The 25,844-nt window shown below is 47.3% G+C and overlaps 1 protein-coding gene across 2 annotated transcripts in view; it reads left to right on the top strand.

Annotated features, from left to right (window-relative positions):
- UEVLD (UEV and lactate/malate dehyrogenase domains) overlaps nucleotides 1-25,844 on the top strand; it is a 346,003-nt gene that overhangs the window by 68,482 nt on the left and 251,677 nt on the right. For both annotated transcript variants that reach the window (XR_013608720.1, XM_078681085.1), the window contains exon 4: nucleotides 15,759-15,922. Coding sequence is in view for 1 of the 2 variants with exons in the window: in XM_078681085.1 (XP_078537211.1) it covers nucleotides 15,759-15,922 (164 nt within the window). In the remaining variant the exon portion in view is untranslated. The remainder of the gene's footprint in view (nucleotides 1-15,758; nucleotides 15,923-25,844) is intronic.

Here is a 25,844-nt window from a genome sequence, read left to right on the forward strand (position 1 = left end):
CTCCGGGTGACGGCTGCACATAGGTGTTTCCAGTTTTTTTCCCCCTTTGCATGTGTTTGGCCTGCTTGACTGTAACATCTTGTCACCTTACAGAGTCTCAATGCTTTGGTGACCGAGTCTGTTTGGCGTGTGGCTCTTAGTGATTCTTCACCACAGAACAGGGATCTTGAGGGCAGTGTTTGAAGTATCGGGCCCAAAGTTTTGGTCAGAAGTCTGCGGCCAGTGCTAAAAAGATCAGCAGTGCAGAATACCAAGTCTGCATGGGGGGGGGTCCGCCACTGCTCGAACAGCCAGGTCTTGAGTTGCTTCCTGAAGGAGAGGTGGTCTTGGGTCAGGCGGAGGTGGATGGGGAGGGAGTTCCACGTCTTGGCAGCCAGGTTGTAGAAGGATCTTCCTCCCATGGTGGCTCTTCGGATGCGGGGAACGGCGGCGAGGGCGTGGCTGGTCGATCGTAGCTGGCGGGTGGGAGTGTAGAAGGTCAGGCGGTCGTTGAAGTATCTGGGGCCTTGGTTGTAGAGAGCTTTGTGTGCGTGGGTGAGGAGTCGGAACGTGATTCTCTTGCTGACGGGGAGCCAGTGCAGGTCTCTCAGGTGTCCAGAGATGTGGCTGTGTTGGGGGATGTCCAGGATGAGTCGTGCTGAGGCGTTCTGAATGTGCTGGAGCCTTTTCTGAAGTTTGGCTGTGGTTCCGGCGTAGAGGGAGTTACCGTAGTCCAGACGGCTGGTGACGAGGGCCTGGGTGACCGTCTTCCTGGTTTCGGTGGGGATCCACTGGAAGATCTTACGTAGCATGCGTAGGATGTTGAAGCATGACGAGGAGACGGCGTTGACTTGTCTGGTCATCAATAGGGAGGAGTCCAGGATGAAGCCCAGGTTGCGTGCGTGGTCTGTTGGTTTGGGTGCGCTGCCCAGGGCCGGGGCCACCAGGAGTCGTCCCAGGCAGAGGGTGATGATCCAGGATGAGGACTTCCGTCTTGTCTGAATTCAGTTTCAGGCGGCTGTTCATCATCCACTCGGCTACGTCTTTCATCCCTTCGTGTAGGTTGGTTCTGGCGGTGGCGGGGTCATTGGTGAGGGAGAGGATCAGCTGGGTGTCGGCGTAGGAGATGATGTTGAGGTTGTGTTGGCGTGCGATGGCCGCGAGGGGGCTCATGTAGATGTTGAAGGGAGTGGGGCTGAGCGATGATCCTTGTGGTACGCCGCAGATGACTTCGGTGGCCTTGGATCTGAATGGGGGGAGGCGGACTCTCTGTGTTCTTCCGGCGAGGAAGGAGATGATCCACTCCAGTGCCTTCTCCTGGATTCCGATGTTGTTGAGGCGCTGCACTAGGGTGCGGTGGCAGACAGTGTCGAACGCTGCGGAGAGGTCCAGGAGGATGAGGGCCGCTGTTTCTCCGTTGTTGAGCAGGGCTCGGATGTCGTCAGTGGCTGCGATGAGGGCGGTCTCGGTGCTATGGTTGGCCCGGAATCCGGACTGCGAGTGGTCGAGGGATCCATTCGTCTCGAGGAAGGCGGCCAGCTGTCTGTTGACGGTCTTCTCGATGACTTTGGCAGGAAAAGGTAGGAGCGAGATGGGGCGGTAGTTTTTGAGGTCGGTGGGGTCCGCTGAAGGACTTGTCTTTCCTTCCTAAATGATATTGGAAACTATCATGAAATAAATGTATCAAGTGTTAGGCTCATATGAGAGAGAATGTTTCCCATCACCATTCTTTAGGACCCTTTGTCAGTCTGTGAAGCAGTTATAGATGTATCATGTACGGGGGCACCCTCTTGTTCTACACTGTAGTATATGTACTACTTTATATTGCTAGATGTAAAGACGGCCACTACTGGAGGAGTTGTGCTACACTGACACGTTTTTGTTTGCCTTTGTTCACTGCCTTTAAAAAAAAACAAGAATGGCTTGGTTTTGGTTTGATATAAAACTCTGTGAATCATGGTTCGAGTTGCATTTGTGCAACTGTACCTCATTGACACTTAAATATAGAGCAATGGGGTTTGTCTCTTGCTTTTTTCTTTGCCCTTAGATTTTGTATCATCAAATCCTGGTCTTTTTTTCAAGCATTTGAGAAAATCATGGACTTTAATTGATCAGTTAAAGGATCACTGATAATAAACTGTGATGATACACATCTGAACAGCAGGAAGGTGTTCCTGTACCAGAGCCATGACAAATGTCTTATTGCCTCGTAAGAGCATGGGTGCACTTGTTCCTTTCTGTCATTTTTCCATTCTATGTTATTTTACTTTCTGGGTGATAGCTTGATGACTGGTGACATTTCACCACTAAAGGACAATGAATTTCCTTCCTCCCAATGGAGAAGAATAGGATTCCTTAATCCGAGGCCACAGCGTGGCTAAACTGCACATGTAATGAATGAATCCATAGGCTAATGCCAGGAATGGCCAGTGCCTTTTCATGACCGAAAAGTTGGACATGTTCATGCAGCAATTATCTACCAACTGTTGTGTGATTTACTGCTCAGTTAGTCTGCACTGATGGTTTGTCGAAGAACATAATTATAAAGTACAAAATGCATCTCTCTGGGTTGTGTACTAATTAAACTGTAACAAAATGGTCCCCACTGGAATAATCAAATCATAAGCCTCTAAGCAAAGACCGCTTCACTTTTTAGCTATTGGAAAGTTGGAGCATAATCAGACACATTTTCAAGTTGTAAGAGTTTCTTTTCTGTCACTGTATCCAAAAAGTATGTCCTCCTTTTTCATAACTGCAGTGAGGGGAACCACTAGCAATGAGTATTTTCGAGTAAAATACTCATAGATGTTTGAAGACCCTAGATCCTTCTGCAGTTCACTCGACTTTGTAGAGGCCGGCCATGCCAGGATAGCTGTGTTTTTTCTGGTTTCTTCTCTACATTTCTAGGTCTCAACTAGTACATTAACAGCCACCTTTTTGTGATCTTCACATTTTGAGCACTTACATGCTACGTAAAAACATGTTTAATACAGGATATGAACCTGAGGACCTCGTTTAGGAAGTAGTGAAAATCAAATGTGATATTGCACAACCTAAATGGTATCATGAAATACTCCAGAATGTAATCGAATTACTGTTTTTTTACATTATCACAACTGAATCCTTCTTTTTTTTTTTTTCTTTTTTTATTCTTTTTATTTGAAAAAACATAAACAAGCAAGGCAGAAAAATTGTCATACAAAGTACCAGTTCATACGAGGAAGGAAAAGACATCACAACAAGATCAGCAATCAAATTAAGGAAAGGGAGAGGGGGACATGGGCCGACTCAATACACATATAATGAAATAGCCAGAATGTGGGGTCAGGGGGAGAGTGGGACATCAGTGTTATCTACTACAGGCGGTGCACATACATCCCCACGATAATTATTCCAAGGTCCCCACAATCTACACCATTTCCGGGGACGGCCCGGGCCAAACACACAGTTTTTTCCATGAACATACACCAGTCCATGTTTTTCTTCCATAATTCGACTGTAGGAGGCCTATGGGACCCCCACAGCTGAGCAATATCTCGCTTGGCAATCATGGCCCCCAGGGTCGCCCACTGTGTCTGGGCTACATTATAATCAGTGGGTTCCCAGACATTTAACAAACAGCGCCTGGCTTCCGGCAAGAGAGCAACACCCGACACTTCCTTCATTACCTCATGCACCCCGTTCCAGAAAGCAGCAACGTCAGGACATTCCCAAATAATATGGAGAAATGTCCCCACCTGCCCACACCCCCGCTTACATAGGCCCTCTTCAGAAAAGCCCATTCGAACCAAACGGGGGCCCGTGACGTATACCCTGTGGAGGATTTTGAGTTGTACCAGTCGGAGTCGAGCTGGAATCGCGACCTCCTTGGGAGAGGAGATCGCAGACTGCCAGTCCTCGTCATCTAACTCGAGACCGTCACGGGTCCACAAGTCCCGGAGATGCAATAGGAGGTCCGACCTATCGATAATTAATTTTTTGTAGACAAGGGAGATAGTACTATCAGGTACATGACCATCCAACAGTCTATCTTCTAGTGGAGACGATTCCGGAATTACACCCCCCACTGGGAAAACTGACATCAAAGCATGGCAGACTTGAACATAGCGGAAGTACTCTGTGTCACCCAATTCAAACTCCGTCTTTAACATCTCAAACGATTTCACCTGACCTTTGACCCAGAGGTCTCCCACCTTACTAATACCAATGAGGTCCCACTTATCGAAACCCTTGGTCTTCCACAATTTACCAAGCTTATCCGAGCCAAAAACTGGGGTCGCTAGAGTCAAGCGGTCTTTCCATCCCATAGAACTAGTTGCGTCCTGCCACATTCGTACTGCCGTCTTCGTGGGCCCCGACAAAACCTTAATCACCGATTTTGAATACAGTGCCCTATAGTAATTACCCCCAGGCAACAGCCATCTATCCATGGCGAAAGCAGGGTTCAATTCGGGACCAAACATACCATGATTAATGGCACCCAATTAAGACGCCCAATAATAATGTTTGATGTCAGGGAGAGCAATACCCCCGTTATACTACGGGAGCATCACTTTGGCAAGTGCAATACGGGGTCTACCGTCCCATATCAACTTCCTTTGGAGACCCTCAACTGTACGAAAATAGCAGGAACTATATCAAAAGTATTCTGGAGGGCATAAAAAAAACGAGGCAGAGACATCATTTTAAAGAGGGCCGCACGACCAAGCGGCGAAAGCGGAAGCTTACGCCAACCTGCGACGTCCTGTTTCAATCTAGTCAAGGGCGGGAGAAGATTCTGTTCAAACCGAGTTGCGCGGTCCAATGAAACATAGATACCGAGGTAGTTAAACCCCGATTGCGTCACCTGAATGGGACAGTTACGTGGGAGAAGAGGGACGTCACCAGAAAGAACGTATAGATAGGATTTCGACCAAATAATAATCAGGCCCGAGTTTCTACCAAAAGCGGTCAAAACATCACACAAGACCATCAATGACTTCCGAGGCGAGGTCAGATACAGTAAAATGTCATCCGCATAAAGCGAGATGCGATCTTCAAACTCAGAGGACCACCGAATACCCTTCATCGAGGGCTCCCACCGGATCCACGCAGCAAGGAGCTCGAGAGCTAAAGCAAACAGGAGCAGCGACAAGGGACAACCCTGGCGAGTACCTCTCTCAAGACTAAACGGAATAGACACACGACCATTCACAACAATTTGCGCAAGGGGGTCCTCATAGAGAAGTCGCACACAGCCAATAAAACCGGGTCCAAACCCAAACTTAGCCAACACGGCCCATAAATATGGCCATTCCACAGTATCGAAAGCCATCGTGGCATCCAATGACGCCAAGATGTCCGGCTCCCGCAACGTCGCAGCCCTCGCGAGAACTTCATGTAGACGCCTAAGATTCAGGGCAGTGTTTCTATGCGGGATGAAACCGGATTGATCCGGATGTATCAACCCGCTAATAACGGTAATCAATCGGTTAGCCAGTAATTTTGCGAGGATCTTAGGTTCGGCATTCAAAAGAGATATCGGCCGATACGATGCACACCTATCTCTTGGTTTCCCCTCCTTATGAATAACCACAATGGTAGCAAGACGCTGATCACGGGGGAGAGAACCACACTCGCGTGACTCCAAAAACATATCCCGTAAATAGGGAGCCATCTTGTCAGGCCGCAACTTATAAAGTTCAATAGGCAGACCATTAGGACCCATATCTTTCCCTGAACGCAGGGAGCTAATCGCAAGAGCCACCTCATCCGCGGTTATTGCGGTTTCCATTTGTTCCCTGTCAACATCAGAAAGACGCAGTAAAGCGATATCACGCAACAATAGGTGTGAGTCTTCCTCCGGCCTATCCGACACGGAGGAGTAAACTGTCTGGAAGTGATCCGCAAAACATTGAACAATTTCTTCAGGGTCGGTGACATGAGCACCACTCGCCGTCTCAATCACAGGCACCACACGACTAGCTCTATCTTTCTTGTCCAGCCACGCTATCAATTTGCCTGCTTTATCTCTCACATCATATAGACGTCCCTGTTGTTCTCTACTCATGGCCTTAGCTGAGTCAGTAACCAACGCCCTGTATTCCAACTGTTTTAGTCGCAGAACATGTGTCTTAGCACGGGTAACCTCCTGCTCCAGGCAAAGCTCTAAGTCCACTATCTCCGTCTCGATCTTGACCATCTCCTCATCCCTCCGTTTCTTAACGCCCGCGATTAACGACAGGGCCTGGCCCCTAAGGACAGTCTTGAAAGCCTCCCAAAGCGACATCGCAGACGAAACAGAACCCTCGTTTTCCAGAAAATATTGGTCAAAAGATTTTACCAGGTCGGCACGAGTTTTAGGGTTCCGGAAATACCAGGGATTAATCGGGGCTACCCGTCCCTCAGTCCCGGAATTCAACTCCATTTGGAGCCATAGCGGAGAGTGATCGGAAATTCCCCTAGCCAAATGCTAAACCTCAGTAATAGAAAGTGCCTGTGCAGCAGGCACCAAAACATAATCAATCCGTGAAAGGCTACCGTCAGCGCCCGAATGAAACGTGTACTGCCGCTGAGCGGGGTGTAACAATCTCCAGCAATCTACCAGGCCCAGAGTGTCAATGAGATTGTGGAGCCAAGTCTGAGCCCCCTTAAGATCCCTAGGTGGATGTCGATCAACCATGCCAGAAACAACAGCGTTAAAGTCGCCACCTAATAGCAGTGATCCCTCGGGGAGAGCGAGGATAACCCGCCCCAAGTCCGCAAAAGTAGTTGACTGCAGGCCAGGGGGGAAATATACAGAAGCCAGGGAAAGGGTCCGGCCCTCCCACCTACCCGTAAGAGCGACATAGCGCCCTATATCATCGAGGACAGTGGCGTCAATCCCCAGCGGGAGAGAATTCTTAACAAGGATACCAACCCCCTGGAACCAGAGGAAAACCCAGCATGGGCGACCAAACGATACCCCTTCCTATTCATGGCATGGCAAGTATTAACTATAAAGTGTTTCTCCTGAAGAAGGACAACATCAGGGGAAAGACGTTTTAACAACTGCAGTACTACCCCACGTTTTATCCTATCTCCCAACCCATTCACATTCCAGCTCATCAGTTTCAACCCCCTACCCCCATCCCGAAAAAGAAAGAAGATGCAAACCCAGTAAGAACTCAGCACTTCGATCAGAAAGTCTAACAATACATTGCCTTGCGTTAAAACCAAACTCCCCAACAGAACCCCTATGCCCCCCACCAACATCCCGTTACAAGCCCCTCCACCCTGTACCCCTGCGTGAGACTAGAAAGCCACCCCAACTTGCAGTGTGCCTGTCGCCCCCACATCTAACTAAGCTACAAAAAGTCAATCAGAGGAGGAAAGAGACCCACCAATAGCCCCGCAACCCCCCAAAATGTTACATCAAATCACATAACAGAATCAGCGAACCACAGTTCGAGGCCAATTAGAGACCCCAGAAACCAGACCGCAGGTGTCGATTCCTATGCCATCGGTCCGCCTTCCGCCCCACCAGACTGTTCCTCCTGTGCACGCTGGCTCGGCAGAGTGTCCAGCAAGTCGGCCACCCCCTCCGGTCGATCAAAAAAATAAGTCCGCTCCGCATGTTCGATCCTCAACTTAGCCGGGAAAAGCATAGCCCATATCACGCAATCTTCTCTTTACCCCTAGGAAACCAAGTCTCTGCTTCTGGACCGATTGAGTGAAGTCCAGGTAGAAGCTGATGATAGTGTTTTCAAATTTTATAGGTCCACCCATCCGTGAGGCCTGCAGGATAGCGTCTCTATCACGGAAATTAAAGATTCTTGCGATGATAGGCCGCGGTGGGGCACCCATCTTCGGTTTACCGCCCGGAACTCTATGGGCCCGTTCGACCGTAAAAAACGTACTCATTCCCTTGGGTGCAAGGTGGCTAACGATGAGATCCTCGACGAAGAGGTCAGCCGCTGGATCCTCCGCCTTCTCCGGAACTCCGATGATACGAACATTATTTCGCCTAGCCCTTCCTTCAAAATCCTCCAGGCGACGCGCAAAGAGGTCATTGGAGGCCCTCAATTTGCGGACCTCTGTCTGCAAGTCAGCAACATCACCCATCAGACTGGAAGTTTTAATGTCCAACGACTTGACTTTCTTGTTCGTTTTCGTCAAGTCCGTACGGATCAAGTTGACATCTATCACCACAGTATCGAGCTTATGGGCGAGAGTCTCCATTTGTTGCCCAAGTGAGGATTTAATCGATAGCGGCCATAACGTCCTGAAGGGTCAGCTCTGTTGCCGAAGTCGGTGGATCTCTAGTGTCTTCCAGTGACCTGCCCGGTCCACCGGGGGATCCCTTAGCCTGAGCGTAGCGATCCATGATGTTAGTCTGGGTATAGCCACCCCGCCGAGTGGTCTTAAGTTTCTACTTCTCCCCCTCCGGTTTCCCCGCCATTGCGGGATGGAAACCGACTTGGAGTGGTTAGACTAGATAGAAAGATGGCGGCCCATGGGATCCCCGAGCGGTGGCCCAGTTTCAGCCAGAGGGCATCAGCCAAATGTCGTCTCAAAACCAACAAGGCAATGAAAGAGCACACTCGAGTGCAGCGCAGGATAACAGCCCTCAGCACGGGGGGAAGATCCCAGTCGAGGATCTCTATGGAAGACAAATCGGAAGTGAAAGTCAACCGGACCGGTCGTCCCCGTCCCCTCGGGCCAATGTTGTTCAACTACAGCTCGGGCACCATGCCAACTCCACAGCCGGGCATCACGGAGACGTAGGCCACAATCTTTGGAGCACCACAACACCAGTTCCGGGGGTCCGATTCGGGATCTGAATGCAGATTTCGCCTCACCCGTGGTTCGTCTTCACGAGGACATCAATGAGGGACAGGATAAACGACAGGATAGATGCAGGAGGTTACGACGGTCTCGGGAGCCCTAAGCTCACGCGGCCATCTTGGTTGCGCGCGAAGCTCCTCCTCAACTGGATCCTTCTTGACCATATTTTATGCTTCTTGTATGTCCCTTTCGGAGTATATACTAGTTCTGTGTTCCTCATCTTCACAGACATTAATTAGTCTGCACCCATCCGTGCTTGGACTGTGCCAAAATCCCTGGATGTTTCTCTCCAGATGAGACCACCATTACTATGAACTCAAGAGAGCAGATTTTAAGCTGGTGCTGCAATTCTCCACAGTGCTTTTCCATTTTGTAGTTTAACTGTATTATCATCATAACTGTAGGAGCGCCTTATGTGGTTTTATGGTTACTCCATTGGTATCCCCTTCTCACATTGCCACCTCCCCTGTTAGTATAGCTGAAAGAACTCCTGGAAAATCTTGTCTGAATGTTTTTTTGATTAATGCTCGCTCATTAATAATAAAGGTGAGGTGACGAATTTCATTTCAGCTCATTACCCAGATTGAGTCTCTATTACAGAAACATGGGCTAAGGAGTTGTCTGGCCCAACCTGGTTGACACTATGCCCCCTGGCTTTACCATCCTAAAGCAAGATAGGATAGGAAGAGTGGGAGGTGGGCTGGCTATTATATTTAAATCCTCCTATACCTGTCTTACTGAGGGAGTGCTGTGTTAGAGTCTTTGTGAAGCAGTATAGTTCTCTATTAAAATCAATCCCATCTGTTTGTTTATTAAGATTTTGACTGACAGGCCCCCTGGACCTAAGGTCCTCTTTTACATCAGAGTTCTTACATCTGGTAGAACCTAATTTAGGTAAATCTAGTACTACCTTTATGAGGGACTTTATTTTCCATCTACAAAACGAGAAGGGTGGATATTCACGATTATGTTTAGGGATTGGATGTTAAGCAGTGGTTTTTACACAACTGGTCAATGACCCTTCTCACGGGGCGGGCCATACACTGTATGAAATCGTAAGGTTTTGACGGCACTGCCAATAATCTGGTCTGACCATTATGCTGTCCCTTTTTGGTGGAAGGACACCAATCTCAAGTGAACTCTACATGCCATAGTACTGACATTTCTAAAAGGAACTAGAAGATGCTCTTGGAAGAAACTCTTTCTAAAACTCTGATGTATTACAGCTGGATAAACCATGACAATTTAGCGGTAGTTAAATTTTCATCCTGGTTTATATCAGCTGTTGATATTGTAGCACCTATCTAGGAGAGTCACATGGGTCTGTAAGAAGCTCCCGGGGCTAATACAGGCCTATAGGCGCCAAGAAAGGATATAGCGAAAAGTTATGATTCGGAGGAGAAAGATCTACACAGGACCCTCATGAAAAAAGAAAAATAGGATTTGAGCTAGCTAAGTCCTCAAGTGAGCTCCTTATATTGATCCATCTGCTTGCTATGTCCACTACTCTTGCCATTATTGGTGGCACTCAAGAATTCTGTACCCGGCTAGGGAGCTTTTGTCAAACTAATATTCGAAATATCTATAGGGAACTTTATTCACTCAATGAAGACTCTTGTATTTCTATGTATGAGAATGTGTAGGGGGATGGTACCTCATTAGAGTTTAGAGACTTCGGTGTTAATTAGACTACAGGACTTTCCAGTTTCTCTTGCCTGACTCCTGAGCAAGTTGTGGTCTATCTTCTTAAAAGTCTGTCTCGCCTCCTGAACCATATCCTCCTAACGTCCTGCAACTAACTAAGACGGTTGCTCCTTATCTTGCTTCCACCATTAATAAATCCATCAGCTCAGGAAAGGAAAAGAGCAATGGTTAAGCCTCTTTAAAAAAAAAAAATAACTTGGATTCCACCGATTTTAAAAACTATAGGCCCCTTTCTCTACTGCCCCTCCGTCCAAAATCTTGGAGAAGCTCCTCAGTTTACAACTGTTGGCTTAATTGGAGGAACATGAACTGCTAGATCCTTTCAATTTGGTATCAGAACTAATCATAGGACAGAAAATGCTTTGATTTTACCGGTTGTTAATGTCCGATCTGTGGTTGATGCAGGGTGGGCTGTAGTATTGATCCTCTTGGACTTTATGCAGCTTTTGATTCCGTCTCTCCTGCCCTCCTGGCTGATGGACTGTATAATCTGGGTCTCTCTGGGCCAGCATTAGATCTCTTAACTTCCTTTCTGAAGGATAAATCAAAGACGGTTTCTATTAACCAACTTAGTTCTGATCCCATTCTTCTGCCATGTGGGTTACCTCAGGGCTCCACTCTGAGATCACTCTTTTTCATCTCTGTGTCTCCCCTACTGGCCAAGTTGATATGGTCTTTTGGACTGCAGGCCCTTTCCTGATGACACGCAAATTATCGTGTCTCTCACCAGGGATATGGATGCCACTGCTGCTAACTTCCAGAAATGCAAATAGGCAGTAGCGTCCTTGTTGGGTAGCAGCTATTTTGGACTGAATGGGGACAAGACTGAATTTGATTTTTGGCTATCCTTTCCTCTGTTCAGAATAATTCCTGGTGGCCGGAGATGCTAGGGGTATTGCCCATCCCGGCAGACTCCACTAAATATGTTGGCATATTAGTGGATACAAAGTTATCTCTTGACCTTTAGGTCAGTCATACGGTAATCACTTGTTTTGGGATTTTTAGGACCTCGAGAAAGATTTTCCCTGTGAAAGCATGCAAGTAGGTAGTTTTTGCCTTGATTTCTTCTTGGTTAGACTATTGTACTGCACTTTATTTGTGGATCAATAAAATGGCAATTGTTGAACTACAGTTAGTACAGAATGTGACCGGGAGACTTATACTTGAAATTCCTGAACACCAATTAGTCTCCGCGGGGATCTCCAAACTGCATTGGTTACTGGTGAACAAATACATTACCTTTAAGACTTTATGCATCAGAGGGCGGTGCAAAACATCAGGCCCAGAGGACTGACAAAGCTGTTCCAGAGATATATTCCCACTAGATATATTCAGTCTGCTAGTTGTAATCTTGTAAGCGTTCTTCAATTTAGAAAGTCTGGGTGGGGGCAGCAGGGATTTTTCAGTAGGCACATCAAAATTGTGGAATTCTTCCCCACGAGCCAATAGTGTTTGGCAGGAACACAATAGTTTTTGGAAAGCATTGAAGACCTTGCTTTTTACGCTTTAATCTAGGGTTATCATGTTCTTTGTCCTTACGATAGGAGCTTTTTCCTTTCTCTCTTTTCCCTCGGCGCTCTCCTTTCTTTAGCGCCTTTATGCCCTGTGGTAACTGTGTGCTTTGTAAATCTAGTTGTGATATTTTTTTTAGCTCCCTGTAGTCCGTACAGTGACACGGTACTGTATTGATTGTTTGACCTGGAGAAAATGCAAGCTTGTGTTGTTTAAAAAAAAAAAAAAAAGAAAGATGAATGAACCCTCTCTTTAAGTTGCCATCAATGTACTGTCATTAAGTGAGCACCAATGCACCAGGTGTGAAATTAATGCAATAATCATAACCCTCACGAGGAAGTAACAGCTGTTCCTTAGCAGTAAACCATCGAAGTACTTGTGATGTTTGGTTGATATTTCCCCTACGTAGGATACATTAGGTACAAATTAAATTTTTTATTTACTGTGTTTAGAAAATGCAGACGTGTGGTATAAAATACTATATAAAAAAGTTATTACAATTATTGTGTATATGCCTCTGTATTTGGCAGATTGCTTGACAGAATGAAGGGCCCCTCCATCTGTGCATTCTGTCTGGCAGAAAATGTAGTCAAACTGGAACATATGTTGTTCATCTATGGCCATGTTCTAGGGAGTAAGCCAAAGCATCCCCAGATTATTTGCTGCACGGGAGCCTCTGTCATATTGAGGGAATGTTTTTCTTGATATATCCGGACACAGGAGTGATGCAATGCGTTGTGCTTTGGTTGCATAGCTTAGTTCTGAGCTGCCCTCTGACTGGAAGGATTCACTCTTCTCTTTCACAAATCTCTCGAACTGCAGTTGAATTATAATGGCAGGTTAATCTAAGAGCATCATACTGGTAGGCACACAGCTAGTCCTTCTTGTGGTATTTTTATGTCAACAGTTATTCTGCTTGAATGTATTGATGTCCCCTAAGAGAGGCCCTCTGGGTCTTGGCACCTCTCCCTGCTATGGTGTTTATTCTGGTTTCCAAATGATGTGATTCCAGGCATACCATCATAGTTTGTGTAGTGCAGAACTACCACTCAAAACCTCTCTGAAGTAACCGAAAGGCGACATGCACGACTTTGTAAAACTCTGGAATAATAAAATCAAAATAAAAACCGAAATTCTGCAGAACTTTTGGAATGTTAATTGCCACCACTGAAGTCTGTAATGTATCATCTCAGGACTTAGCACTTAAGCAGAAACAAAGTATATGATGGATGGACACCATATAATGTAACAGTGAGGGAGCCTGTTGGTTGCAGTAGTAGTTCATTTTATTTCTACATGTACTGGAAGCCCTAAAATGCGGGGTCCTGCTGCATTTATCTAAAGAATTTTTTCTCAGTGTGTTAGTTCTACGGTTGGAAAAGTCCTACACAACTCGTTGACAATGGTTCTCTGGAGGAGTTTTGTGCAGAGTGCAACTAACTACTGCTTTAGGTATGCTGCCTATATGCCCATTTTGACTTATTTCATCCCTGCAACATATTTCAGAAATGTATCCCCTTGGGTAAAAGTATGAAATTCACAGTCACTTATTTTAACATTTCTGGCAATAAAAAGCCCTTGTCTAACTTTCTTCTAGTCGGGATTTACTTGACATGTCTGTATTCCAGTCAGTAGACTGCAACTTTTCCATTCAGTCTTTGGTCTGTAAGTCGATTTGGTTCAGCAGACATTTTTTATGATTGAAGCTATTTGACTATTAGGTTTTGAACAAAAACAAATATTTAGACCTATTTAGAACAAATGTATATATTCTGGCAGGAAATGTTTGTCAAAATTAAGCTGATCAACATTCTTCCAAGTTCTTAAAATAAATATAAAATCACTGCTGAAGGCTTAAAATCAAGTTTGAGTGAAACTTTCAAAAAGGAGGATGAACAGAAAGGCGGTGGCATAAGTGAAGGGGACATGGCAGTGTTAGGAGGTCCTCTCCATTATGGAAGTGAGGAAATGTATCACCTGTGGGGAAGTAGCTTGACAAAGGCTTGTTTCATTCCAGTTTACTTTCGCCGAAAATTGTTACACCCAAAATGGACAGTTAGCTTCTACTTTTCAGTTTTTGCCAGGTGTTTCAGACCATTTAATTTATAAAAGCATTTCTGATCTTTTTTTTTTTCCATTCATTTTTCTCGATCTTCCCATTTGACCTCAGGTTTCCTGAATCCACAGTGTGGATTTGAACCAATGAGATGAAAGAGGTTCCTACATCACCTGCCCATGTGTAATAGGGCCTTGCATAAGGGCTTCTTAAAATGACCTTTGTAGAAATCCTTCTCCACTATTGTCTTGCAAAGTATGTCTCCCTACTGTTTAGTTTACTGTGTTGTTGGTTCCCACATTCAAACGTCAGGAAGCCCAGTTTCACCAACTTCATCGCAGTGAGATTCAGCACAACCTTGTGGGTGTGGGCTTCCAATTCGAAATGTAAGAATATTCAGGTTTTTGTCTGTTGTGTGATGCTTTTCCCATTCTTTAGTTGCGTATAATGGGTTTGTTTATACCTGCTCTATTTGAAAATAGTTCTTCTTTAATGATTTGTATTTCTGTACATTTTTTAAGACCAGAATTAGCCAAGACCTTTTAATTTTACAAAAAGATACATGCATTACACATACTTAAAATGCTTTTCAGCCAGCTTTCTTTATCCATTGGTGTGCTTTTCCTTTCACTCACCCCAACATACTGCAAAAGGCAATTGGTCAGCATACTTCAGCTATTGTTTCCTTACTCTGTGGGTGACTGAAGCACAGTGCCGTCAGCCAAGCTGAAAGTAGTCCCCCTCAGTGGCATGGACCACTGGGCCATTATGTACTTTTTCTAAATAATAATTCTTAGTATTTTTGACTTTTTAAAACTTTGTCAGCACTTGGCAACTCCTTTGACACTGATATAGAGCCGTCCATTAAAAAAATGGCTACCCTTGAGTGGTGTGTGGCATGCATGCACGTATGCATTCACGGGTTGCCATCTTTGAGTGTTTCTGTAAACATTTATTCCAGAACCTCTGTGCACAGAAGCGTGGTCATGTTTTAATGGGGTTAATGCAGATTTACAAAATCATTTAAAAAAAACAAGCATTTTCAAAGGATGTAGACTGGCAATCCAATGCAGACATCTTGGCTTTGCCACTGCTTGTTGAATACGTTTTTTGTACAGCTAATATGCTTTCCTGCAGGCAAAACAGTTGTGGTCAGTATTTACTTTGATCAATCTTATACTTTTAGTTGTGCGTTCGGCCATGTGGCTCTTCTGTAAAATCATGAATTGTGGTAAATCCTATTATGTCGGATATTTCACAATGATTCAGCTTTGTCTTTTGTCTTTCATTTTGCAATTAATTTCCAATCATTTTGGGAATTACTCACTCTGTAGGAATCCTGATATTTTATCTTTCTTTTATGTTTTGTTTCTGAAAGGCTGAAAGAAGCCAACACACATACATATCCCCTGTTGTAATTTGACCCTAAAAGCCTGAAAAAGAAGAAAATTCCACATATATAAACTTATCCTCTTGTTAACGTCCATTACTTTTCTTTATATATACATTGACATGCTGACTATAAACTCATTCCATTTCCAGAACAATGGAATAAGATACATATACTTTCCAGTAAACTGAGTGGTTCCAGAACGTTGAATTTAATGTATTAGTTCACTTTATATCTTTGGTTCTGTGTGCCATCAGTATGTGTTTGACATTTTGTTCTTGATGGTGATGATAATCAAATTTTTTCCAATAGGTAATTTATATAACATACCCGTTCGTCTATGGATTTTGGACTCTCATCCCTTCGCCCCTCCACTTTGTTTCCTCATGCCTACTGTGAATATGGGAATCCGTGTTGGGAAGCATATTGACGCTGAAGGCCGGATATATTTGCCTTACCTACAAACTTGGAGCCACGTAAGATTTTGTCTTGTTTCAAGAAGCTGTTAGTATATTTAATGATGTCCTTTCTTCGCTGTTTGTTTAAAAGACTCAGTGAAGACTGGGGCAACACTGGTTCATTTACTTGCAAAGCCATGGATGTATTTATTTAAGGTACCAGCAAAACAGTGCAGCGTTCCTCAGTCTATTTGGATGGACATTCCTTTCTGTGATAACTCTTCAAAAGTCTAGTTGTTGTTATTGTGCCTAGCACTGTTGCATATTTGGGTATTAAAACACTTGTGCCAACTAGTTCCAGCACTATACATTTTTACTTGGCTTTATAAACAGTGAGCCCAGAAGATGTACAATATAGTTCTCCATTGTATCCCTAATATTCCTCCTTTCGTATCCTGCATAGCTCAACTCTTTTCAGTGTCTCATTTTTAGCAGGCAGTCTGATACGAGAAGTTGACATCATTGTTGACACAGTCTTTTCTTGCTGAGTAGTACCATTTCTGACCTTTCTGTTGCTGAGTAGCAGCATGCCAGGTTTTCTGTTGCTTGTTTTCATTTTCTATTCAGCTTCTTTGACTAGTTGTGTAGCTGGGTAGTTTGACACACAGTCTTCTGCCTTGTAAAGTCTGTGGCTCTTCAGTGACCATTGATTTCTCAAGCAACACGATGCGTATGGTACGAGTGGTAGGCTGGTTGGGGAACAACAGGGAACTCATTGCATGTAACATGCTGGCAAGAGATCATTAAGGTGCTCATTGGCTATCACCATAGACAGCAACGCTTCAGATGATTAGGCAGAACCTCGCCAGGTAAATGTGACTAAATGCTGTGCTCAAAGTGTCCCAGCCTACACTGCACAACCCCACCTTTCCTCTCAGCTTTACCTGATCAGGCAAAGAGCATGCTCAAGATCGATACATTATAGAAGAAATCAGCATTAGTCTCAGCGTATTATGGATAAGCATGAAGGAGAAAGACTGAAGTATCAAGAACTAAAGTAATAAAGTGGGGGTTCTGGTCCTTGTATCTTGTTATCCAGATACATGGGGCATGTTTTGCAACCAAGTAAAATGGCATTCTTCCAATTCTTGTACCATTCTTCCAGTTAGTAGCACAATATTTGATGACTCACACTAAGGCACTCCTTTCATTCCAGAGGATAGGACCACCTGGGAAGGCGACTTTCAACTGAGATTGAGAATTTGTCACTCCATTTGTCTTGAGGCTAAGACAACTGTACATTGAGACCATTATCGAAGCGTCAATCTGCAAAATGAACCATTTGTTGTCATCAGGTGCCACAAAAACGGCACTGTCCAGGATACTGTGTTAGCTTGAACTTTTTTGCTGACAGTGGCTAGGGTGGATATTAAAGCTCTATTATGTGAATAAAATCTAATGAGTCCAAGAAAAGCATGCAGTGATCTTTTTTCTTTTGAGTAGTAGATTGTTCTTAATGACTAGGACCAGCAATTCTTCATCTTTTGACGTCTGTGGACCACCACTGAATCATACTGGAATTTGGGGAGCCCCACTCAGTCAATTTTGGAAGCTGAGCACTCCTGGCATAAGAAATTTCCAGGATTCGAACCTCAAAACAATAAATGAAAATACAAAAAAAGTATAACCCATATAAATGCTCAAGTGTTAAATATTTAGTTTAAATTGCAATAAAATCTAGAACAAGTTTTCTTTGCATATACATTATTCATTTTAATGTATTTAATTTTAATATTATTTCATTTTATAACACAATTTCTGACTCCCATTGTTGGCCTCACAGACCCCAGTTTAAGAGTCACCAGCTTAGACCTTTTTTGTTGGGTTGGATAATGTGATTGCCCACCTAATATTCTAAGATGTCAACTAACGTACATGCAAGGTTTACAGGCTTTGGGTGAGACTGCTATTGCTGAAAGTGGTACTGGATTAAGTCCTGTAGTTACCCTCTCAGGTTTACTGTTGATGGTTAGGTCATGAAGATTGACACATATGTAAAGCTGTTGTAGTACTAGTCACTTTCGAACCAGAAAGCTCATTGGGAGCTGATATGAACTTTAGGGAATTGAACCAGCTACTTTAGCCTGGTTTTTGGGATGCACGTATTTGAATAATGATGATACCCATTTAGATAAGGAAATTCACGCGAAATTGTATGCTGTCATCTGGTCTTGATGTTAACATCTCTGGATAATTCCATTTACTTATTGTCAGCCATAGTGTATGATTCATCAACTTGTATTGCCCCTCTTTTTGGACCCCATGTTCTTTATACTAACAAAGTCTTTGTTTTCAACCATAAGCATGCCTCTTCAAGCTTTCCAATTCTGTGGCTGATATCCGGATCCACCCAGAGGTCTCTGAAAATAATGTGCTATGGTGCAAGAATTTAAGGTCCAATTACTTTTGTTGTGAGAGAGTGAGATTATAGGATTCAACAGCAGAAGGCTGGTAGCTTTGAGTTTGTAGTAAGGACTGGTATAGTTATTAAAGTAAACCACACTACATGCTGTCGTATTAGGCTTTTGGCAGGGTTCAACCTATTTCTCGAGATAGTTTACCTGGACCACTTTCTGGTCATGTCAAGCTTCTGAAATTTGTCTCTTATAAGAACTTCAGTTTTAAGGAAGACACCCACCTGTAATAGGACTGTTACCCTGTCATCTTTAGAAAAACAAGGGTACCTTAGTTGTATGGTTCCTAGTGGGAGTATTATTGAGTTCTGGTTTGCATTTTTCATTTACTTTTTATAATATGCAACAAATGTTTGGGTTGTAGATCATGCTGCTGTTCCAGTGGACTAACTCCCATTGAATCCTATGGTATTTGTCATATCAAAAGCAGCACAGAGAGTAATGTATCTTCCTACACGTTACTCTGGGTACACACCATCGGTCTTCTTGAGGGTTTTGGGATTCAATTTTGGGATAATAGAGACTGGTTCTGATACATTTGATTTTCAGTAACTTTTGGATTTCTTTCATTCTCTTGGATATGAAGCCAGTAGGTTAATCTGTAAGTACTTTTTTGTGTGAAGTCACCCAAGTAAACGCATGTGGCAGAGCAATGACTGCTTTTCCTTTAGTCAAGGTTCTTAGTGGTGTGGGCATGGGGATACGGAGTGTCTATCATCACAGCATATATTTGTATCCCTAACTTCCATTTCGATTTGAACTAGACTGGGAAACAAAAGCAGGGTGCCTTTGGTGCAGCTTTTCCACAGGCGTGACAGGGATATCCTATGTGATGTAGATCACTACCCAGTAAAACATACAATCAATCAATCAAAGACATTTATAGAGCGCACTACTCACCCGGAGGGTCTCAAGGCGCTAGGGGGGGGGTGCTGCTACTGCTCGAACAGCCAGGTCTTGAGTTTCTTCCTGAAGGAGAAGTGGTCCTGGGTCAGGCGGAGGTGGGTCGGAAGGGAGTTCCAGGTCTTGGCGGCCAGGTAGGAGAAGGACCTTCCTCCTGTTGTCGCTCTTCGGATGCGGGGGGCGGCGGCGAGGGCGTGGTTGGTCGATCGGAGGTGGCGTTTGGGAGCGTAGAAGTTGAGGCGGCTGTTGAGGTATCCTGGGCCTTGGTTGTGTAGGGCTTTGTGTGCGTGGGTGAGGAGCCGGAAGGTGATTCTTTTGTTGATCGGGAGCCAGTGCAGGTCTCTCAGGTGTCTGGAGATGTGGCTTCTTCTGGGGACGTCGAGGATGAGTCTCGCCGAGGCGTTCTGGATATGCTGGAGTCTCTTCTGGAGCTTGGCGGTGGTTCCGGCGTAGAGGGCGTTGCCGTAGTCCAGACGGCTGGTGACGAGGGCCTGGGTGACCGTCTTCCTGGTCTCGGTGGGGATCCACCGGAAGATCTTACGTAGCATGCGCAGGATGTTGAAACAGGACGAGGAGACGGCGTTGACTTGTCTGGTCATGGAGAGGGAGGAGTCCAGGATGAAGCCCAGGTTGCGTGCGTGGTCTGTCGGTTTGGGTGCGGTGCCCAGGGCGGGGGGCCACCAGGAGTCGTCCCAGGCGGAGGGCGAGGAGCCCAGGATGAGGACTTCCGTCTTGTCTGAGTTCAGTTTCAGGCGGCTGGTTGTCATCCACTCGGCTACGTCTTTCATCCCTTCGTGAAGGTTGGCTCTGGCGGTGGCGGGGTCGTTGGTGAGGGAGAGAATCAGCTGGGTGTCGTCGGCGTAGGAGATGATGTTGAGGTTGTGTTGGCGTGCGATGGCCGCGAGGGGGCTCATGTAGACGTTGACGAGGGTGGGGCTCAGCGAGGATCCTTGAGGGACGCTGCAGATGACTTCGGTGGCCTCTGACTTGTACGGTGGTAGACGGACTCTCTGTGTTCTTCCGTCGAGGAAGGAGATGATCCATTCCAGTGCCTTCTCATGGATTCCGACGTTGCTGAGGCGCTGCACTAGGGTGCGGTGGCAGACAGTGTCGAAAGCCGCGGAGAGGTCTAGGAGGATGAGGGCCGCTGTTTCTCCGTTGTCCATCAGGGCTCGGATGTCATCAGTGGCAGCGATGAGGGCGGTCTCGGTGCTGTGGTTGGCTCGGAAGCCAGACTGTGAGGGGTCGAGGGATCCATTCGTCTCGAGGAAGGTGGCCAGCTGTTTGTTGACGATCTTCTCGATGACTTTGGCTGGAAACGGGAGGAGCGAGATGGGGCGGTAATTCTTGAGTTCGGTGGGGTCCGCTGTAGGTTTCTTGAGTAGGGCGCTGAGTTCGGCGTGCTTCCAGCTCTCCGGGAAGGTGGCGGTGTCGAAGGAGGTGTTGATGATGTCCCGCAGGTGGGGTGCGATGACAGCGTCGGCCTTGTTGAAGACGTGGTGAGGGCAGGGGTCGGTTGGAGATCCGGAGTGGATTGAGTTCATCATGCGGACGGTGTCTTCGGTGCTGATCGGAGTCCAGGCGCGGAGGGTGGTGGTGGGGGGCGGTGGTTCGGTCGTGGCGTGCGTCGGTTGAGTGCTGAAGCTGTTGTGTATGTCCGCGATCTTGTTGTGGAAGTAGGAGGCGAGGGAATTGCAGAGGTCTTGCGAAGGGGTGATGTCGTTGTTTCCGGCGTTGGGGTTGGAGAGCTCTTTCACGATGTTGAAGAGTTCCTTGCAGTTGTGTGCGTTGTTGTCCAGCCGGTCCTTGAATGCAGTTTTCTTGGTGGCGCGGATCAGTTGGTGGTGCTTCCGGGTGGCAAGCTTGAGGGTGGTCATGTTGTCCGGAGTTGGTTCCCTTCTCCAGTCTTTCTCGAGGGTTCGGCAGTTCTTCTTGGAACTCATGAGTTCGTCGGTGAACCATGGGGCCTTCTTGCTGCCGGGTCTGTTGGGCGGGGTCCTCAGTGGGGCTAGTTCGTCCGCGCAGTTGCTGATCCACTTCGTGAGGTTGTCGGCGGCCTGGCTGGGGTACGCTGAGCTGGCGGGAGGGTGCTGGCTCAGGGAAGCGGCGAGCTGGTCGGCTGTGATCTTGTTCCAGCTTCTTCGAGCAACCTGTTGCTGGTGGTGGTGGATCGTCGTTCTTCTGAAGGTGAAGTGGACGCAGCTGTGGTCCGTCCAGTGGAGTCCGGTGGTGTGGCTGAAGGTGATGTCTTTGCTGGATGAGAAGACGGCGTCGAGTGTGTGTCCGGCGAGGTGGTTGGGGGTGGACACCAGCTGCTTGAGACCGAGGTTGGCGAGGTTGTCGAGCAGGGTGATGGTGTTGCGGTCGTTGTTGTTCTCTAGGTGGAAGTTGATGTCCCCCAGGAGGATGTAGTCGGCGGAGGGGAGGGCGTGCGGGCTGACGAAGTCGGCGATGTCCTCGCTGAATTGTGTGCGTGGTCCCGGGGGTCGGTAGATCAGGGTGCCTCTGAGGGTGGTTTTGGGGTCCGTGTGGATCTGGAAGTGCAGGTGTTCGGCTGTTGTCAGGGTGTCGTCGGTGTTGGTCGAGATGCGGATGGTGTTCCTGTAGATGATGGCGAGGCCTCCTCCAGTCTGGTTGTCGCGGTCTCTTCGGGTGATCTTGTAACCCTCTGGGATGGCGATGTCGGGCGCTGAGGAGTCGTTCATCCAGGTTTCCGTGAGGAAGGCGATGTCAGGGGCTGTGGTGTCGAGCAGGTTCCAGAGCTCAACGGCGTGTCTGTGGACGGAGCGGGTGTTGATCAGGATGCACTTCAGGTGGGTGGTGCTGGTGTTCGGCTTGGTGGGTGCTGGTGTGGCGTGGGTCCGGTTGCAGGTGAACTTACAGGAGTGGCAGCTGAAGGATCCGTGGGTGCGTCTCGGTGTGGCTCGGTAGCAGCCCGGGGTTCGGCCGGTGTTGAGTGCGTTGAGTTCGGTGGCGTCGTAGGTCCGGCGGGTCGGCTTCCGTCGGTGGGGGCCAGGGGTCCTGGCACTGGGCGTGGTCCAGGCGCGGACGGGCTTACCTTTGGCGCACCTTTGGCGCTCAATCGGTGCTCCCGCTGCGCGCGTCCGCTGCGCGGTCGCTCCGGGGGCGTCATAAGAAGGGGGACGGGAGGGCGGGTCAGCTGGGCTGGGCCAATGGGCCGGTGGTGGGCGGGGCCGCAGGGGGCCAGCGGCGGGAAAAAGTGTCGAGCGGCCGGCACAGCTGTGGCTGGGCCGCTCGGGGGTGCTGGGGGGCGACGGAATTGGCAGGCAGGAGCAGCAGGCGAGGCGGCAGGCAGGAGCAGCAGGCGAGGCGGCAGGCAGGATCAGCAGGCGAGCAGGTGAGGGGGTAAGGGGGTGACCCGGCCTCGAGAGGCACAGTGGTCACTCCCGCGGCTACCAGGCTCACCCCTTAAGAAGGGGGACGGGAGGGCGGGTCAGCTGGGCTGGGCCAATGGGCCGGTGGTGGGCGGGGCCACAGGGGGCCAGCGGCGGGAAAAAGTGGCGAGCGGCCGGCACAGCTGTGCTGGGCCGCTCGGGGGTGCAGGGGGGCGACGGAATCGGCAGGCAGGAGCAGCAGGCGAGGCGGCAGGCAGGAGCAGCAGGCGAGGCGGCAGGCAGGATCAGCAGGCGAGCAGGTGAGGGGGTAAGGGGGTGACCCGGCCTCGAGAGGCACAGACTTCGGGAAAGCTCCAGAGTCTGCGAGAAGAAGACCTTAGTGGGTAAAGAGTATATTATTTACTGACCTACAATAATATGATACATGTAAGTTCCCAGGTCGAACCTGTCGGAAACTGGTTCACATTGCTACTGCTTGTTGTGATCTCACTATCACATTCTTCCTCTTGAAAGCCCCCAGATCTACCTCCCAACTGTCTTTCCACTTCTGGAAGTAGTCCAGCGAGTTATTTATTATTTTGTATAGATCAGAGATACTTCCTTCTTTCTAAGGGGTCATTTAATACCCTGTCCTCCAGTGGGGAGGATTAGGTAGCTCTGTATCCTTTGACATGTGACTCATTAGGGCATGTCTATACTACATTGACAGAAGCCTCTCAATGGCAGGTATTTTTTTATTAATTCTACAGGTCCCTAAATGGAATCATCTCAGTGCCCGGCCATCTGTCATCCAATTTACTTATTCCAAATTGGTCCCAGCCTTGGGAACGTTCCAGAATGCCTACCGTATCCAGCATATCACTGTCCTACAGTGGGCTTTCCCCAATTAGAATTGTCTCCCACCCCAGGAATCTATTGGCACCTTTCGAGACTGATATCTCCATCAATGTATGGTTTAGCAGGTGGTATGTAGACTTAGTGAAGGTTGAATATCTTCCCATCCCATGTTTTTGGCTGTATTCCATATCTACCGGGTTCATCAGCCCATGTTATTTGGGGAACATATGGTGAAGATTTTATCATTCGAATTTCCACCTCCCCTTTGAGTTGAGTCTCTTGAACCATGATCATTTCTGGTATATGCCTATTGAGGAACTGCAAGGCCACCCCTTTTAATTTTGCCACCCAGTCCATTGACATTCCAGGAGAGTTTCAATGTAGTGGTATATCAGGGTTGGTTTTGCTCTTCCCATTTTACTACCATTATGGCCCTAACTCAGTGGATTTTTGATGTTCCCAATGATACGGCTTGTCTCCCTCCCCCCAACACTCCGCCATGGCCCATAGGTGATTCAAAGAACAACAATCGTGTAAACATCTGTTGTTGATGTGTCAACATCAGTGTCTCCAGCACCAAATACCTTATCTGAAATAATTGTGCCCAAAAAGAGTCTTAAATCCCCCCCCCCCCTCCCCCACACACCCACCCCTTATCAGACTGCTTGGAGAATTGCATTCAAGTCATGATAGTTGAAGATCCTTTCTATTCTAGCGCTGGGAGGCTCCCCGGTTTGGTGGGGGAGAGGGGGTGGAATATGTGCTCTTTCTGTAGTGAAAAGTTTGCATAGACCCTTTGGTTTGAGGATGTCCAGTATTATGCTGTCCTCCAGAAAGAATTCTATGCCGGGCCCTTCCACCCTTTCTCCGGGGCACCTGGCACTCTAATACTGTCCCTTCTTGAGCGCACCTCATAGTAGTCAATCCGCACGATAATTTGCATATTTTGTTAACGCAGTCTGTGCACTTGTTTGTTCAGGGTTGCACCATCCTCCACAGCTTTTTCCATTTCAGTGACTGTTGCCCATTTTCAGAAAGCCTGACTGCATTGGTTCACCTCTAACGTCACAAAGTCAATCTTCGGTTCCAGAAAATACCTGACTTCATGTCTGCCTTTTATTATGACCCTGAGGGAGGGTTCGGGGACCCGTCCACAGCCACCTCCTCAACGTAGCACAGAGTAGCTTACGACAAGGTCTCCACATGCAGTCTCCACACCGCATATTAAGCCATCTTATTTTGTTGACCTCCTCTGCCACCTTGCCCCGCAGCATGCCAGTCCATGGTACATTGTTAAAATGTTGGTATTCCCCTCTCCACCTTCGAGTATCCCAGTCTGAAGGCCCTCAGGATTTCGAATTCCCCACCAGGAAGATGATCTGATATGTAGGGTGTTACCTCCACCTACCAAGGTAGGCAGAGGGGCAACCTCCTTTCTAAGCCACCCTTGTAATCCCCCTTCTAGTGGTCTCTCAGTTTCACTTCCTCCAGTGCGGAGTCTTGGCCTGCGGTCACTAATGGTCCATCCCAATACAGGCAAGGAAGGTGCGCAGGGTACCCTTCCACATATCTTTTATTGCCCCATATGATCTGCGGGACCTCCTAGTTTCAGGTGTGGGGAGAAGGGAACAGGGAGAACGCTCCCACTTCTCTCTGATGGCCCCCGAACATGTCAGCTGGCTGTGGGTCAATATGTTCTTCTTTAAGGCCCCCACTGTTGATGGTAACCATGCAGGGAGAAGAACTACTCAAGGGCGGAGAGAGCAGGTAGATGAACTGACTCTTGCGGCCTCCCTACTGATACCAGACAATGCTGCCGCCCTCATTGGCGGTTTGCTGTGTCTTTGCTTCGGTACGGGAGAGCCCTCCTCCTCTCTCCTCTGATGGCTCCTCTCACCGTTTAGCTGTCCTTTGTGCCAACCTTAGCCTTGTCATCCACATTGTCACCCTTGCCCCCTCCTCTCTGGCAGTCTCCTCCACAACAGGGACAAAATCTCAAAATAGAAGAAGGCAGGGATGAAGCAACTCCACGCAGCTCTCCTCAAAAGTCACCACCAATGCCAGTCCCAGCCACAACCTCTCCCCCTTCCCCACTTAACACCAGTTCTCTGGCTCTTCCCAGTCGAGGCTGGAAATGTCTCCCATTTCCGGCCACACTCGCGTCAGTGGCAGGAACAGCTAAGCTGTCCCGATTTCGCGGATTCAACCTCTGGCTGGCCCTGAATCTTGATCAGGCAGCTCGCTCTCTGCCTCAGGCCAGCAAGTTGGATTATGGACTAGATTTTGTGGGATAATTGTTGTCTCCTCTGCAGATACTTTGTTAAGCAGCCATCTTAATCACCTCTCCCTTTAAAGAAATGCATTAAGAACTGATGAGTTTAGCTAAGTAATTGACATAGATATAAAAAAAAATAGTAGGACACTCCCTGT

This window comes from Lissotriton helveticus, chromosome 3_1 (assembly GCF_964261635.1).
Source record: "Lissotriton helveticus chromosome 3_1, aLisHel1.1, whole genome shotgun sequence".
Classification (NCBI taxonomy): domain Eukaryota; kingdom Metazoa; phylum Chordata; class Amphibia; order Caudata; family Salamandridae; genus Lissotriton; species Lissotriton helveticus.